Source organism: Tamandua tetradactyla, chromosome 17, assembly GCF_023851605.1.
Source record: "Tamandua tetradactyla isolate mTamTet1 chromosome 17, mTamTet1.pri, whole genome shotgun sequence".
Classification (NCBI taxonomy): domain Eukaryota; kingdom Metazoa; phylum Chordata; class Mammalia; order Pilosa; family Myrmecophagidae; genus Tamandua; species Tamandua tetradactyla.
The window spans coordinates 73,556,547-73,570,685 of record NC_135343.1 but is presented as its reverse complement, the minus strand read 5'-3'; the positions used below and the strand labels follow the sequence as shown (position 1 = coordinate 73,570,685).

Below are 14,139 nucleotides of genomic sequence, written 5' to 3'. Positions count from 1 at the left end.
CTCAAAAACAGAACAGATGAAAATCTAAAATGCAAAATTATAAAACTGTTTGAAAAATCCATAGGAGAAAATCTTTAGGATCTAGGACTAGGCAATAAGATCTTAGACATAACACCAAAAGCACAATCCACAAAAGGAAAAACTGATAAACTGAATGTCATCAAAATGAAAACCTTTTGCTCCATGAAAGATCCTGTTAAGGGGATGAAAAGAGTATAGAGTGGGAGAAAATATTTGCAAACCAAATATCCAACAAAGGACTAGCATCTAGAACTCTCAAAATTCAGAAGCAAAAATAAATCCAATTAGAAAATGGGCAAAAGACAGTTCACTGAAGAAGTTCTACCGATGGAAAATAAGCACATGAAAAGATGTTTTACATCATTAGCCATTAGGGAAATGCAAATTAAAACACAAATGAGAATGGTTAAAATAAAAAATAATGACACCACTAACTGATGGTGAGGACATTGGAAAAACTGGATCAAATATGTTACTGGTGGGAATATAAAATGGTACAGTCACTCTGAAAAACAGTTTGGCAGTTTTCATACAACCCAACAATTGCACTTGTGCATTCATCCCAGAGGAATGAAAACCTATGTTCACACAAAATCTCGCATATGAATGCTACTTTCACCAGAAAAGTAGGTGTAGATTACAAGTACTGTCTATAATAGAATATCACATGTAATAAATAGGGGCTCAAAAAATATTTGAAGATAAAATTAAACTACCCATTAATCTGAAGGAAAAATGACAAGAATAGGTGGAAGGAAGGTAAAGTTTCATACAGTTTGATTAAAGCCTGGCTTTACATGGCTGAAAATAAGGGTTCAGCCACCCATTTTCAGAAATAGATATACAAACAACTAAAACAAACATTGTAGAAAGAAGATACTGACATTGAGGTTTGTTACATAATATAAGTTGTTGGGTAAGATAATTAAGATAAATACAGTAAAAGATTGTTTTTGTGTGTGCACATGTGTGTGCATAAACTTATGCATGTGCATCCTGAAGATAAAGTATTTAGGATATTCCTCAGGATATCCTGAAGAATTTTATATTTGAAGATAGAATTAAACTACCCATTAACCTGAAGGAAGGCAAGTAGAGGTTCTGATACATAAAGAGGATACATGCAAAAATATAATACTGCTAAAGAACAAGATCAAAAGAAATAATACTAAATGGAGTATTATTTGAAGATAGATGTCATTACCTGTGTTCTGGTGTCCAGCTGCCTTAAGGACCAATATATAAATTTTATAAAAGGCTCATGAAGTTTGGCATTCACAAATGGCATCCACTGTAGTTGGTCTGCAATTATAGGCAAAAGCTAAAGATAAAATGATAGAAAATATAAAAGCACAGCATTTTTAGATGTCTGAAATCAATCACATAATTTCCATTTAGTATTATTACTAAATTGCAATTTACTAATACATATTTGAAATTTAAAATGCATACTCCCTTTGACCCAGCAACAGTATATCTAGGAATTTAATCTAAGGAGAGTAGCCTAGACAAAGATATTCTTTGAAAACATAAATGATTAAATTTGTGGTCATAATCTAGAAGTATATTTATTGCCATGGTATATTCTGGGGTAGGAAAAAAAGTTATAAAAATTAAATGTAATAAGAATCCCATTTAATAAACTGCCTATATGGATTTACACTGAAAAAGAGATAAATGAAAGGATGTTTTTAAAAAATATTAACAGTGAGTGATATTTACTTTTCTCTTTACAATCTGTTTGGTATAAATATCTTAATAATGAATATATGTCAATTTGTAAAAAGATGCTTATTAGTTTTGCTTCAAAAGTATGATATTTTGGTTTAAGATTTCATGATCTGGAAAAATATATTTCTAAGCCTTTACTTAATTCAATAATCCCACTTATAGGATACTGCCTCAGAAAATCATCTAAAATATACCTCTCCAAAAGCATACACACAAAGCTACTATCTATAAGAGATAAACTTAGAAGTAAATTAAGTGTCTGCTAACAGGAATCGGGTTAATTAAACTGCATATCTCTACTCAAGAGACTAAAGATTATGAACAAACGAAAAAATACAAATGATAACTCAAGTAAGAAAAAATAAGAGCCAGGATACAAAATCATATGTAATTGGACCATAGATCTGAAAATTAAGTGTATAAAAATAAACATAAGAAAGAAAAAAAAAAAGTAAGGGTTTGGGAGAATATACCATACTATTAGGAATGGCTGTACCAAGCTGCAACTTGACCCTGTCCCACCCCTGTCAGTCCCAAGTGGGTCAACCTCGCTTCCAAAAGCCTGACTCTGACACTCCACCATGGGGTCCAGCCTTTATCCCCCACCCCCCATTTGGAGGACTGCCAACTCGGACAGGTGTGGGAAGGCAGGTCTTGAGCTGGCAGCACAGACAATTGAGGAGCTGGCTGTCTCTGTCCTCAGGGAGATTGGGGTATGACTCACATAACCACAAGGGAAGAAAAAGTAAGGAAAAATAAAAAAAGAGGGGTTGTGAAGTTCTGGGATTATATACAACACTGAAAATAAAAATCAGATTGCTAAATTATTTATTCAAAATTTAAAGTATCTGTCAAATGAATCTGATTGCTTGAATATGCAGGTCACTAAATTTACTCCCTAGGGAGAAATTCCAGAGTGGCATTCAAATTATCAGAATGGAATCAGGTTTTTAACATGTGGACTTTATTTTAAAATAAATCACCATCTTATTGAGAAAAACATAAAATGAATCAATTTTACTCAAGTCTGAAAATAACCCTTCTTAGAACTGACTGTTGGCATGGTCAATTTTTAATCAAAATTTTCTATTTTCTTGGAATTTTTTTTCACTTGTGAAATACACTTATAGGCTTTTCCTTTTTTAAAATCTCACGTCTATTCAGTCATACATTTCAAATTAAAAAACAAACCTTTACACACTTCTCCTGAATATCATCTCTCTGAGAAGAAGGCTTTTGGCCATCCATTCCAGATTCTTCATGTTTCAAGTTTCTAAGGTGATGATCCGAAATCCAGTCCATAAAGGTAGTTAAAAGTTCATAAACTTGTGCATTAAGTGGTACCTATACAAAAGAAATTAAATCAAACATATAGTTCAGTGCACAACCTCATAAAACTTCAAAAGGCAATCCCTTATTCTTTCTTTTTTCACATGGGCAGGCACCAGTAATTGAACCTGGGTCTCCCATATCTTGCATGGCAGGCAAGAGCTCTGCCACTGAGCTACCACAACCCACCCAGCAACTCCTTAACTTTTATAGAATAATTTACCTAAGCTGTTTCCTAAAAAAGGAAAAAACTTCGCCAAACAAATCTAAGGAATTACAAATGAAATATCCCAAATGAATATTAAAAATATGGTATGCGTGACAATTCCACGACTTTAGGTTTTTACTACTAGCTGCTCCCAAACACTGGGGAATAAAAGAAATATCAATATAATCCATACCAAACTCTGAAATCTGTTCCACAACTAATTGTTGTGGTGTGCTTTGAAATTTACTGTTTTTGTATATATGCTATTTTTCGCAAACAAAAAAAGAAAAAAAGTCGACTGTGATGATGAATGCACAGCTATATGATGATACTGTGAACCACAGACTGGACACTTCGGATGATTACATAGTATGTGAATATATAATATATATCAATAAAATTGCATAAAAAAAGATGAACCCCCAAAAAACCATGATAAATTCTGGCTGAGAATTTCATAACAAGGAAATTGCTTATTCTCAAAATGAAGAATTTTCATATTTCATCCAACTTTGAAAACATTAAAAGGAAAGTTGGCTTTACCTTGAGAACATGAACAACCAATAATGAAAAGATTTTAACAAATTAAAAGATTTCAAAAGCTAGAGAATTTCCAATTATGGAACTTCATATTTTCTTCTTCCCACAAAAGTAGCTCCTTTTGTTTTTCTTTACATTATACAAGTTATAAACAAGATACCAAATTTTTTTTTCTGGAAATCTTGTTCTCTGAGAGCCCACCAAAATGGGAAGAAAAAATACAAACACTGTCTCAAATAATTTATAAATGTAATTAAACTGACTTTAGTAGTCCTTCAAAACAAATTTTTGTCAATCTGATGCAGTATTCATCACCTCTTTAAGCACCTTAAGCAGGGAAATATGAAAGGTAGATAAGATTGGTTAGATGCTAGATTTTATTGGCTTTTAAAAATCTGAGAAGACAGAGAAATAAAAAAGCCAATTAGTATAAGGCAACATTAAGCTGGGAGCAAATCACAAACAGAATCAGATGACTGAAAGCAAAAAGTTATATAACTACATTAGCATGTTATTCTGAACAAGAGTAAATTTTATCTCCTCAATTTCCTTCAAATACTTCTTAAACTTTAACTGCCTTCAGATGAAAACATAAAATCATGTTGAGTACTGACTATAAAAACCTCCACTTTTTCTAATTTAAAGAAAAAGAGATTTAATAAATAAAAAAAAGGATTAATGACCACAATGAGATAACACTACATACTCACATTCACAGTTAAAATGAAAACGACTGAGAACATAAAATGCTGACAAGGTCGTGGAGCAACCAGAACTTTCATACATTGCTAATAGAAATATAAAATGCTGTAACTACCATGGAAAAATGTCTGGCAGTTTCTTTAAAAGTTGAATGTACATCTGTATTATGACCCAGAAGTTCCACTCCAGGGTGCATATCCAAGAGGAAGGAAAAGATACACTACACAAAGCCAGTACACGAATAGTTTTGGCAGCTGTATTCATAATAGACAAAAACTAGAAAGATGACAGGTGTCTATCAATAGAAGAATGGATAAACAAACTGTGATATATTCATGATCGAATGCTACTGAACAATACACAGAAATGAACTACTGATACACTCAACATTATGCTAAACAAAAGAAGTTTTACACATATGAGTAAATGCTATACAGTTTCATTAACTGAAGTTCTAGAATAGGAAAAACTAATTTAAACTGACAAATCTGACTGATGATTGCCTTTGGCAGGAAAATATCTTCAGGAAGAGGATAAGGGAAATTTCTAGGGTGATGGAAATGTTCTATATTTTGATAAGAGGTGAGATACATGGGTGTGTTCATTGGTCAAAACTGATTAAACTGTACAAATAGGGATCTTTGCATTACTTTATTGTATGCAATATATACCTTAAGAAAATTCTGAGGGGAAAAAAAAAACAAAAAACAAACAGAGCCTATTCAGGGATGGGTTGCAGTCTTGATAGGAAAATAACATCCAATGCTTATGGAGTCTCAAACACATTGAATAATAAAGCTGTTACTAACCTTAAGTTCCAGTGATTTGTCACAGTGTTACAGTGCCTGAAGTACTGTTGAAATATTGTTATTGCAAATAAAATCATATTTGAAATATCTAGGAGTCACTTCTCTATAAAGGAATTATTGTTGTTAATCCTTTCATTAAAAAAAGTACATTAAATGAAAAAAAGATTAAAGGACAAGAGAAATTTCCCTGGCTTTCCATTTGATAAATATTCCACCATATCATACCTTACAGGTTTTTGAAATTGGTATTTTTTCTTGTTTTACAATTTTCATTTCATGAGCAGCATGGGGATTTCCTTTCAATCTCTGTATTGTCATAAATTCATACTTCCTCTGAAAGAGGACATATCCATGAATTAAAGAACAATTACATTAAAAATGAACAAATCCAAAAGGCAACTATTTTAAAACTTACTTGGTCTCAACAGAGGAGTAAACAACTTACCTGTAAATTATCTAAACGAGCTTGAACTCTTTTAGCCTGAATCTCCATCTTCCGGTTTTCTTCACTTACTTCATTTAACTATTGAAGGAAAGAGTTATATACTTCAAAATAAAGTTTACATTGTTTTTTAACTAAGGATTTCCCAAACAATCTATCTTAATTGGTCCGTATAACCAAGCTTTGTCACAAAACAAATAGAGGAAGCATTTATCCTGTTTAGGGTTAAACACTTTTAAAATCTGTAGTTGATTCTTTTCATTGCTTTTGATAGTACTTTTGACTCATTCTCTCTTTCTTCTTTTGTAACTCTTCCTATGTTTTACCTTTGAACTATTTTTCATATCTCTGTTCTAAATTTTCCATTCATTTTCATGCTACGTTTCAGGTTGGAGACTTTTTATTAACTTATCTCCTAGTTCACTAATCCTATCTCCTACCTTGTCTCATCTGAGCTAAACCGATCTATCAGAGTTCTTAAACTCAATTAGCAAATTTTTCTGCGTCAAAATTTCAATATAATTCCTTTCATGACTCTAATTCTCTAATGAATTTTCAATCATTTTTCCTATCTTGAACATATTAATCATTATTTTAAACTCCATGTATATTAACTCCAGTATCTGGATCACCCGGAACTGTTTCTACTGTTTGGTTTCCTCTTCATTTTCAGTGATGTAGTACTATCTTTTTTTTTTTTTTTTTTTCTATTTTGTTATTTGGTTTTTACTTTATCTGTTTCTCTTTCTTTTATTATCATTATTTTGCTTTTTTTCTTTTCTTTTGTACTATGTTTTAATGTGCTTATTAATTTTGTATGGAATGACAGACTTTTTATTTTAAAATGTTAAAGGCTACATATGATCTTTTCTTGCAGAGAGGATTCATCCATTCCTCTGCTAGGTATTTAAATTGAGGACTAGTCACCTTAATCTGATTAGGAACTGATGAGTCAAGGCTAGGTTTCCATTTTAGAAGGGTTATATCTATTTCTAATTTGCCGAATAAAAGGGTTTCCATTTAGAAGGGTTACATCTATTTCTAATTTGGCTGATCCTAGGATACAACCCTGCAGCTAAAACCTGATGGGTTTCCCCCAGTCTTGGGGTTTGTTCATATGAAACTTAACCCCACAAAGGATAGGTCAATCTACTTAAAATTTAGGCCTAAGAGTCACCCCCAAGAGAGCCTCTTTCGTTGATCAGATGTGGCCTCTCTCTCCAGCCAACACAACAAGCAATCTCACCACCCTCCCCCTATCTACGTGGGACATGACTCCCAGGGGTGTGGACCTTCCTCGCAACATGGGACAAAAATCCTAGAATGAGCTGAGACTCAGCATCAAGGGATTGAGAAAAACCCTAGAATGAGCTGAAACTGAGCATCAAGAGATTGAGAAAACCTTCTCCACCAAAAGGGGGAAGAATGAAATGAGACAAAGTGTCAACGGCTGAGAGTTTCCAAACAGAGGCGAAAGGTTATCCTGGAGGTTATTCTTACACATTGAGTAGATATCACCTTGTTATTCAAGATGTAATGGAGAGGCTGGAAGGAACTGCCTGAAAATGGAGCTGTGTTCCAGTAGCCATGTTTCTTGAAGATGATCGTATAATGATATAGCTTTCACAATGTGACTGTGTGATTGTGAAAACTTTGTGTCTGATGCTCCTTTTATCTACCTTGTCAACAGACAAGTAGAATATATGGAATAAAAATAAATAATAGGGGGAACAAATGTTAAAATAAATTTAGTTTGAAATGCTAGTGATTAGTGAAAGCGAGGGGTAAGGGGTACGGTAGGTATAATTTTTTGTTTTGTTTTGTTTTCGTTTTATTTCTTTTTCTATTGTCTTTTTATTTCTTTTTCTGAATGGATGCAAATGTTCTAAGAAATGATGCAACTAAGCGATGATACTGTGAATTACTGATTACCTATGTTAATTTTATTCCATTTGATTTTTTTAATTAATAAATAAATTTTTAAAAACTGATGGGTTTGAACATTAATCTTGTCTCTCTAATTTAGCAAGATTTATTGCAAAATTATTTATCATTTAAACAAATTTATTTATATCCAGTGCTATCATAAATTGTCAGTAAGTCACAGAAATAATACACATTTTTATTCAGCAATTTCAAAGTATATCATCAATCTATGCCAAGAGTTTTCAAATTATGGTCCACAGGCCAAATCTGTCTACCACCTGTTTTTGTAAATAGGCTTTATTGGAACACAGCTATGCTCATTCATTTTACACATTGCTTATGGCTGCCTTTGCACCATGATGGCATAACTGAGTAGTTCTGAGTAGCCTATGGACCACAAATTCTAAAATATTTACTACATGGTCCTTTACAGACAAAGTTTGCTGACCCCTGGTGTAGTTTAAATAAAAGAAACATTAAAAAAAAAGCACTGTGCTGGTTTGAAAGATTGTATGGACCCTAGAAAAGTCATGTTTCAATCAAAATCCCATTTCGTAAAGGCAAAATAATCCCTATTCAGTGCTGTATGTTTGAAACTGTAATCAGATCATCTCCCTAGAGATGTGATTTAGTCAAGAGTGGTTGTTAAGCTGGATTAGATGACAACACGTCTCCACCCACTGGGGTGGATCTTGATACGTTTCTGGAGTCCTATAAAAGAGGAAACATTCTGAGAATGAGAGATTCAGGGAGAGCAGTGAATGCTGCAGCACCACGAAGCAGAGAGTCCATGAGCCAGTGACCTTTGGAGATGAAGAAGGAAAATGCCTCCCGGGGAGCTTCATGAAACCGGAAGCCAGGAGAAGAACCTAGCAGATGATGCTGTGTCCGCCATGTGCCCTTCCAGATGAAAGAGGAACTCAGACAGTGTTCGCCACGTGCCTTCCACTTGAGAGAGAAACCCTGAACTTCATCGGCCTTGTTGAACCAAGGTATCTTTCCCTGTAAGACTTTGACTGGACATTTCTACAGATTTGTTTTAATTGGGACATTTTCTTGGCCTTAGAATTGTAAACTAGCAATTTATTAAATTCCCCTTTTTAAAAGCCATTCTGTTTCTGGTATATTGCATTCTGGTAGCTAGCAAATTAGAACAGTATCAAACAGTTATCCTAAGCTTTTACAGTCTGGACATACTAGATCATAAATCCAATTATTAATAGGCCCAATTATGTAATAATTCACAGATCTACCCCAATCACCATATGCAACATCATTAAGAATTACAGATACCAAAGAGCAAGCTATGGACAGCAATCTACCTATGTCAGCAGTTTAAAAATCCCTTCCAGTAAGTGTTCACAGCATCCTCAAAAGAGAGAGCTGGAATGAGATTCTGATGGGAAAAAGTAACCTCTCCAGGGATAAATTAGGCTTCTAGACAACTGTAAGTGAAGGTCAGAGTCCAATTGTGGGAGGCCATAAGTGACTTCAGGAAAACCAAAGGACTGAATCAACAGAGAAATCATTCCCAAGGGGAAAGTTTATAACAAGAAGAGATTATAGGGAATAGAAAATGAATATAGAGTTGAAAGACAGACAGCTGGCTAAGAAATTCTAGGAAGCAAATTATCTCAGAGTCATCCTCTGAACTTAGTTACATTTTAGGATTCCTAAGATTTTCCAGCCCAATCTTTTAAATTTAAAAAATGACTGGGTTTCTTATAAGATGCACTGACTGAGAAGTAGATTGGCAAACAATGTGTATACATATGACTGAACATTGTGCTGCTACAAAAAGGAATGAAGTTGTGAGGCATGCAACGATGTGAATGAACCTGTGGGATATTTGGTAAGGCAAAATAAACAAGAAACAAAAGAACAAAGACTGTATGATCTCATTTAGAAAATATTTATAAGAAAACTGGGGCCTAGACTGCAAACTCTTATAGCAGTCACATCTAGTCTGAAGTGGTAATTGTTATTTCTGGATTCTGAGAGGTTATTTTATAGATGTATAACCTGGTATTTAGAGATAAGAACAAAGCTGATCAGGTTGGGATTAAGGTTATTCAGAACACAGGGGTAAGGAAGACATTGCCTATACTTTAGAACTTGACCTACTCTTTGAGACCAAAGGAAGAAAGGATTTTTTTTTTTCCAGAACATAAACTTTCAGTAGCACATAATCTAACTCAATTTGTCTGACAGATACTTTAAACAATCCAAACGGAGGGAGCCCAGAATAAGAGTGAGGGCCTTTAATCCTGTATAGCTTAATGTAAGGCCTGGATACATCCCAGAGCATATTAAGCAGAAAATCAAAAAGTATTTGCAAAGTCCCTTGAGGGATGGGAGAAAATATATGGAACTATTAAACTTTACCACCAGGGAAATCCCAGATACTGTGTCAAATATTAGGGACACCCAAATCAACAGGACAATCCCTTGATCTTCAGACCTACTCTTGTGAAGCTTATGTCTGCAGCAGAGAAGCTGAGCCTACCTGTAGGTATGCCTAAGAGTCATCTCCAGAGGACCTCTTCTGTTGCTCAGATGTGGACTCACTCTCTCTCTAACCCAATACCACAAGTGAAATCACTGCCCTCCCCCCTACATGGGACACGACATCCAGGGTATCTGAAAGTTTCCCTGGTGGCATGGGAGATAACTCCCAGGGATGAGCCTGGCCCTGGCACATGGGATCAAAAATGCCATCCTGACCAAAAAGGGGAAAAGAAGTGCAACAAATAAGGTATCGGTGGCTGAGACAGTTCAAATAGAGTCGAGAGGCTACTCTGGAGGTCACTCTTACACAAGCTTCGGTTAGAAATTACTATCTATCATAACGTGTCAAACCCCAACCAAAACCATTCCTGCCAATCCTAAAGAATACTTAGGATATTATATAAGATTCCAGAAAGGCTCTATGCACTAGTGTCACTTTTCAGAAACTTACAACCTCCAGATGGGTCCCTGGACCAGATAAGTCCTGAAAGGCAGAGAGAGAGCCAGCCTCTCCAGAACTTTAACTAGTTTCATCCCTGTATCCCATATTATCGACAGCCCCTTCCAACATGAAAAAGTTAGAACGGCCACAGCCCAAATACCCCTAAAGAGTGAGAGAAAGATCAAAGTTAATGGTGGAGTTAAACAGAGAAGGTAGGGTTTAACAAAAGAGTATGAGTGCTGAGTCATTATACTGATATTTCTTTTAGTCTCCAGTACGTTAGAGCAGTTAGAGCAGCTACAGCAGCTAGAAATAAAACAAAAATTGTGGAATTTTAACTTATACCAAACTCTGAAATCTGTTCTACAACTAATTGTTGCAATGCACTTCAAAATTTATTGGTTTTTTTTATATATATTATTTATCACAAGTAAGGAAAAAAAAGAGGAGTAGTATAACATAGAAGATAGGATTTAACAAATGAATACGACTGCCGAATCATTATACTGATATTTCTTTTGGTCTCCAGTGAGATGGAGCAGCTAGAAGAAAAAATGAAAAATCGTGGAACTGCAACACATACCAAACTTTAAAATCTGTTCTATAACTATTTGTTAAAATGTACTTGGAAATTTCTTGCTTTTTTGTATATATATTTCATAATTAAAAAAAAAGTTAAAAAAATCCTGGGTTTATTCCAATTTCACTTTCTACTTCTTATTCCCACACAAATATGCACATTTTTATTCTCCTATGTCTCCAACATACTCCTTTCATATCCTTCAGTCAAAAGCTGGCAGAGGGAAGTAACTAAACAAACAATAAAACAGAAACAACTCTGTGAAGTATTTCTGTTATACAACTTTAGTACTATGCACTGAACTAAATCACAGCACTTACATGTGACACCCACCAGACTGTGACCAACGTGAAGCCTCAAATCTAGCCCAGCATCCACCACAGAGTAGACATGCAAAAGCTAAACGACTGCTAAAGAAGGAGTGATGTATAACAGCAGTTACAATAGTAAGTATTAAAGCTACATATCAGTGCCTAAAAGGCCATTAGTCCCAGTTAACAACTATTTTTTCTTTCCCTGTTTTTAATATCCTAAAGCGCTTATATTTAAAAAATTCCCAACTGCCAAATATTTTGGCTGGTTGCCAGAGCAAATGATAAGAAGAGATCAAGAGCTTAAGAACACTTTATTTGTTTGGAAGTGTTTCATAATAAAACAAATTTAATAAAAATTTTCTTCAGCCAAAATATGTTCTAAGACTTTGACTTCATTATCTACACGTATAGTTGTAAGAATGTCTTTATAATATATATTTAAACAAATCTTACCTGTTTTTTTAGGTTATCATTCAATTCCTTCAATGTATCAAAGGATGACCTCAGCCTTTTGCTTTCTTTCTTTCTTTCCTTAAGAACTTCAGTTAGGTGTTCAACCTCTGCATTGTGTTGCTAGGAGGGGGAAAAAATCTGATCTAGGTAATAATTCTATACCACTAATGTCAAACATGAAATTAATTAAAAATTAGAACTCCTTGAAACACAAGAATTTAATCACTGCATCTGAGTATAGGTTACTAATCTTGCAAAGAATTAATTAAAACTGTGTAGTCAACCAAAACAATAACATAACATCAGAAACATTTGTGAAACGACTGAAGGAAAGGGAACTGCGGTGTTTACATACAAGACTACTGAGAAGCCACAAGAAGGAATGAAGCTGTGGGGCATGCAACTAAGTGAATTAACCTTAAGGATTGTATGTTGAATGAAACACCAGAAACAAAAAGGCAAATATTATCATGCCTCACTCATATGAACTAATTATAATATAAAAACTTGGTAAGGGGTGGTATAATGGTGGCTCAGCAGGCAAAATTCTCGCTTGCCATGCCGGAGACCCGGGTTCAATTTCTGGAGCCTACCCATGCAAAATAAAAAAAAAAAACCACTTGGTAAACTGAAGTCAAGAACACAGGCTATTAGGTTGGAGCCCATTGCAAAGGGTCTTAGATTGTAAACTCTTACAGCAGTCACATATACTCAGGAGCTTTAACTATTATTTCTAAATTCTGAGATACTGAGCTGTTTGTATATAACGAGGTCATTCCCAGAAACTTCAGGCATTTATGTGACACCTGAGAATCAGAGTTAGAGCTCTGAAGCTATGAAAGTGAGCAGTACCCCATACAGGAACTGTTTAAAAAGTTGGAAAAGGGATCAGACTTTGACTAGAGATATGAATGAAGCTGATCTGGATAGGAATAAGGTTGAATAGAATACAGGGTAAAGGATGATATCGTACATATTTTAAAACTTCAACTTCTGTGTGACACCAAAGGGAGCAATGTTTATTTGGTGCAAAATTTATATTTTGGGTAGCATATTACCTAATTTAACCAGTATGGTCAGTTTAGTTGAACACCATAAGTACATGGAATCTTGAATAGGGTGTGAGATCTTGTTGTTTTGTCCAGGTTAGTGTAATACCTTAATAGATCCCAGAGTGATTTGGGCAGTGGATAAAAGCGTATTTTCAAAGTCCCCTTGGGGGACTAGGGAGAAAGGAGGAAATATTCAACTTCCCCATTTGGGGAATTCCTGATATTTTCAAGAGCAGTGGGGACAACCAAATCAACAGGCTGAGCCCTCAATCTTGGGCTCAAGAAACTTATTCCTGCAAAGGATAGGCTAAGTCTACCTAAAATTAGGCCTACAAGTCATCCCCTACAGAACCTCTTTTGTTGCTCAGATGTGGCATCTCCCTCTAAACCAGCTCAGCAGGTGAACTCACTGCTCTTCCCACTACATGCGACATGAGTCCCAGGGGTGTAAATCTCCCGAGCAATGTGGGACAGAACTCCCGGGATGAGCTGGAACTGGGCATCATGGGATTGAGAAAGCCTTCTTGACCAAAAGGGGGAAGAAACAAATGAGAGAAAATAAAGTTCCAGTAACTGAAAGATCTCAAACAGAGTCGAGAGGCTATCCCGGAGGTTATTCTTATGCATTAGAGAGATATCCCTTTTTAGTTTAAGGTGGCTGGGATGAAGGACCTGAAACTGTTGAGCTGTGTTCCAGTAGCCTTGAATCTTGAAGACAACTGTATGATGATACAGCTTTCACAATGTGACTATATGGTTGTGAAATCCATGGGTCTGATGTTCTTTGTCCAGTGTATGGAGAGATGAGTGGAGAAATGTAGATAAACAATAAGTAAATAATGGGGGGGGATAAAGGATAAAATAAATTTGGTAGATTGAAATACTGGCATGGTCGACAGGAGAGAGGGGTAAGGCGGTAAGGTATGTATGAGCTTTTTCTTTTTATTTCTTTTCTGGAGTGATGCAAATGTTCTAATGATAATGGTGATGAATAAATAACTATGTGATAATGTGAGCCATGGATTGTGTACCATGTATGGACTTATGTGTGTGAAGACTTGTCAATAAAAATATTTTAAAGA

At 35.0% G+C, this 14,139-nt stretch overlaps 1 protein-coding gene across 3 annotated transcripts in view; it reads right to left on the bottom strand.

Moving 5' to 3' along the window:
- CCDC138 (coiled-coil domain containing 138) overlaps positions 1-14,139 on the bottom strand; it is a 98,272-nt gene that overhangs the window by 46,070 nt on the left and 38,063 nt on the right. For all 3 annotated transcript variants that reach the window (XM_077134949.1, XM_077134948.1, XM_077134950.1), the window contains 5 exons: positions 12,006-12,125; positions 5,786-5,863; positions 5,566-5,673; positions 2,944-3,096; positions 1,226-1,342 (listed from right to left, as the gene is read on the bottom strand). In XM_077134949.1, coding sequence (XP_076991064.1) covers positions 1,226-1,342; positions 2,944-3,096; positions 5,566-5,673; positions 5,786-5,863; positions 12,006-12,125 — 576 coding nt within the window. The remainder of the gene's footprint in view (positions 1-1,225; positions 1,343-2,943; positions 3,097-5,565; positions 5,674-5,785; positions 5,864-12,005; positions 12,126-14,139) is intronic.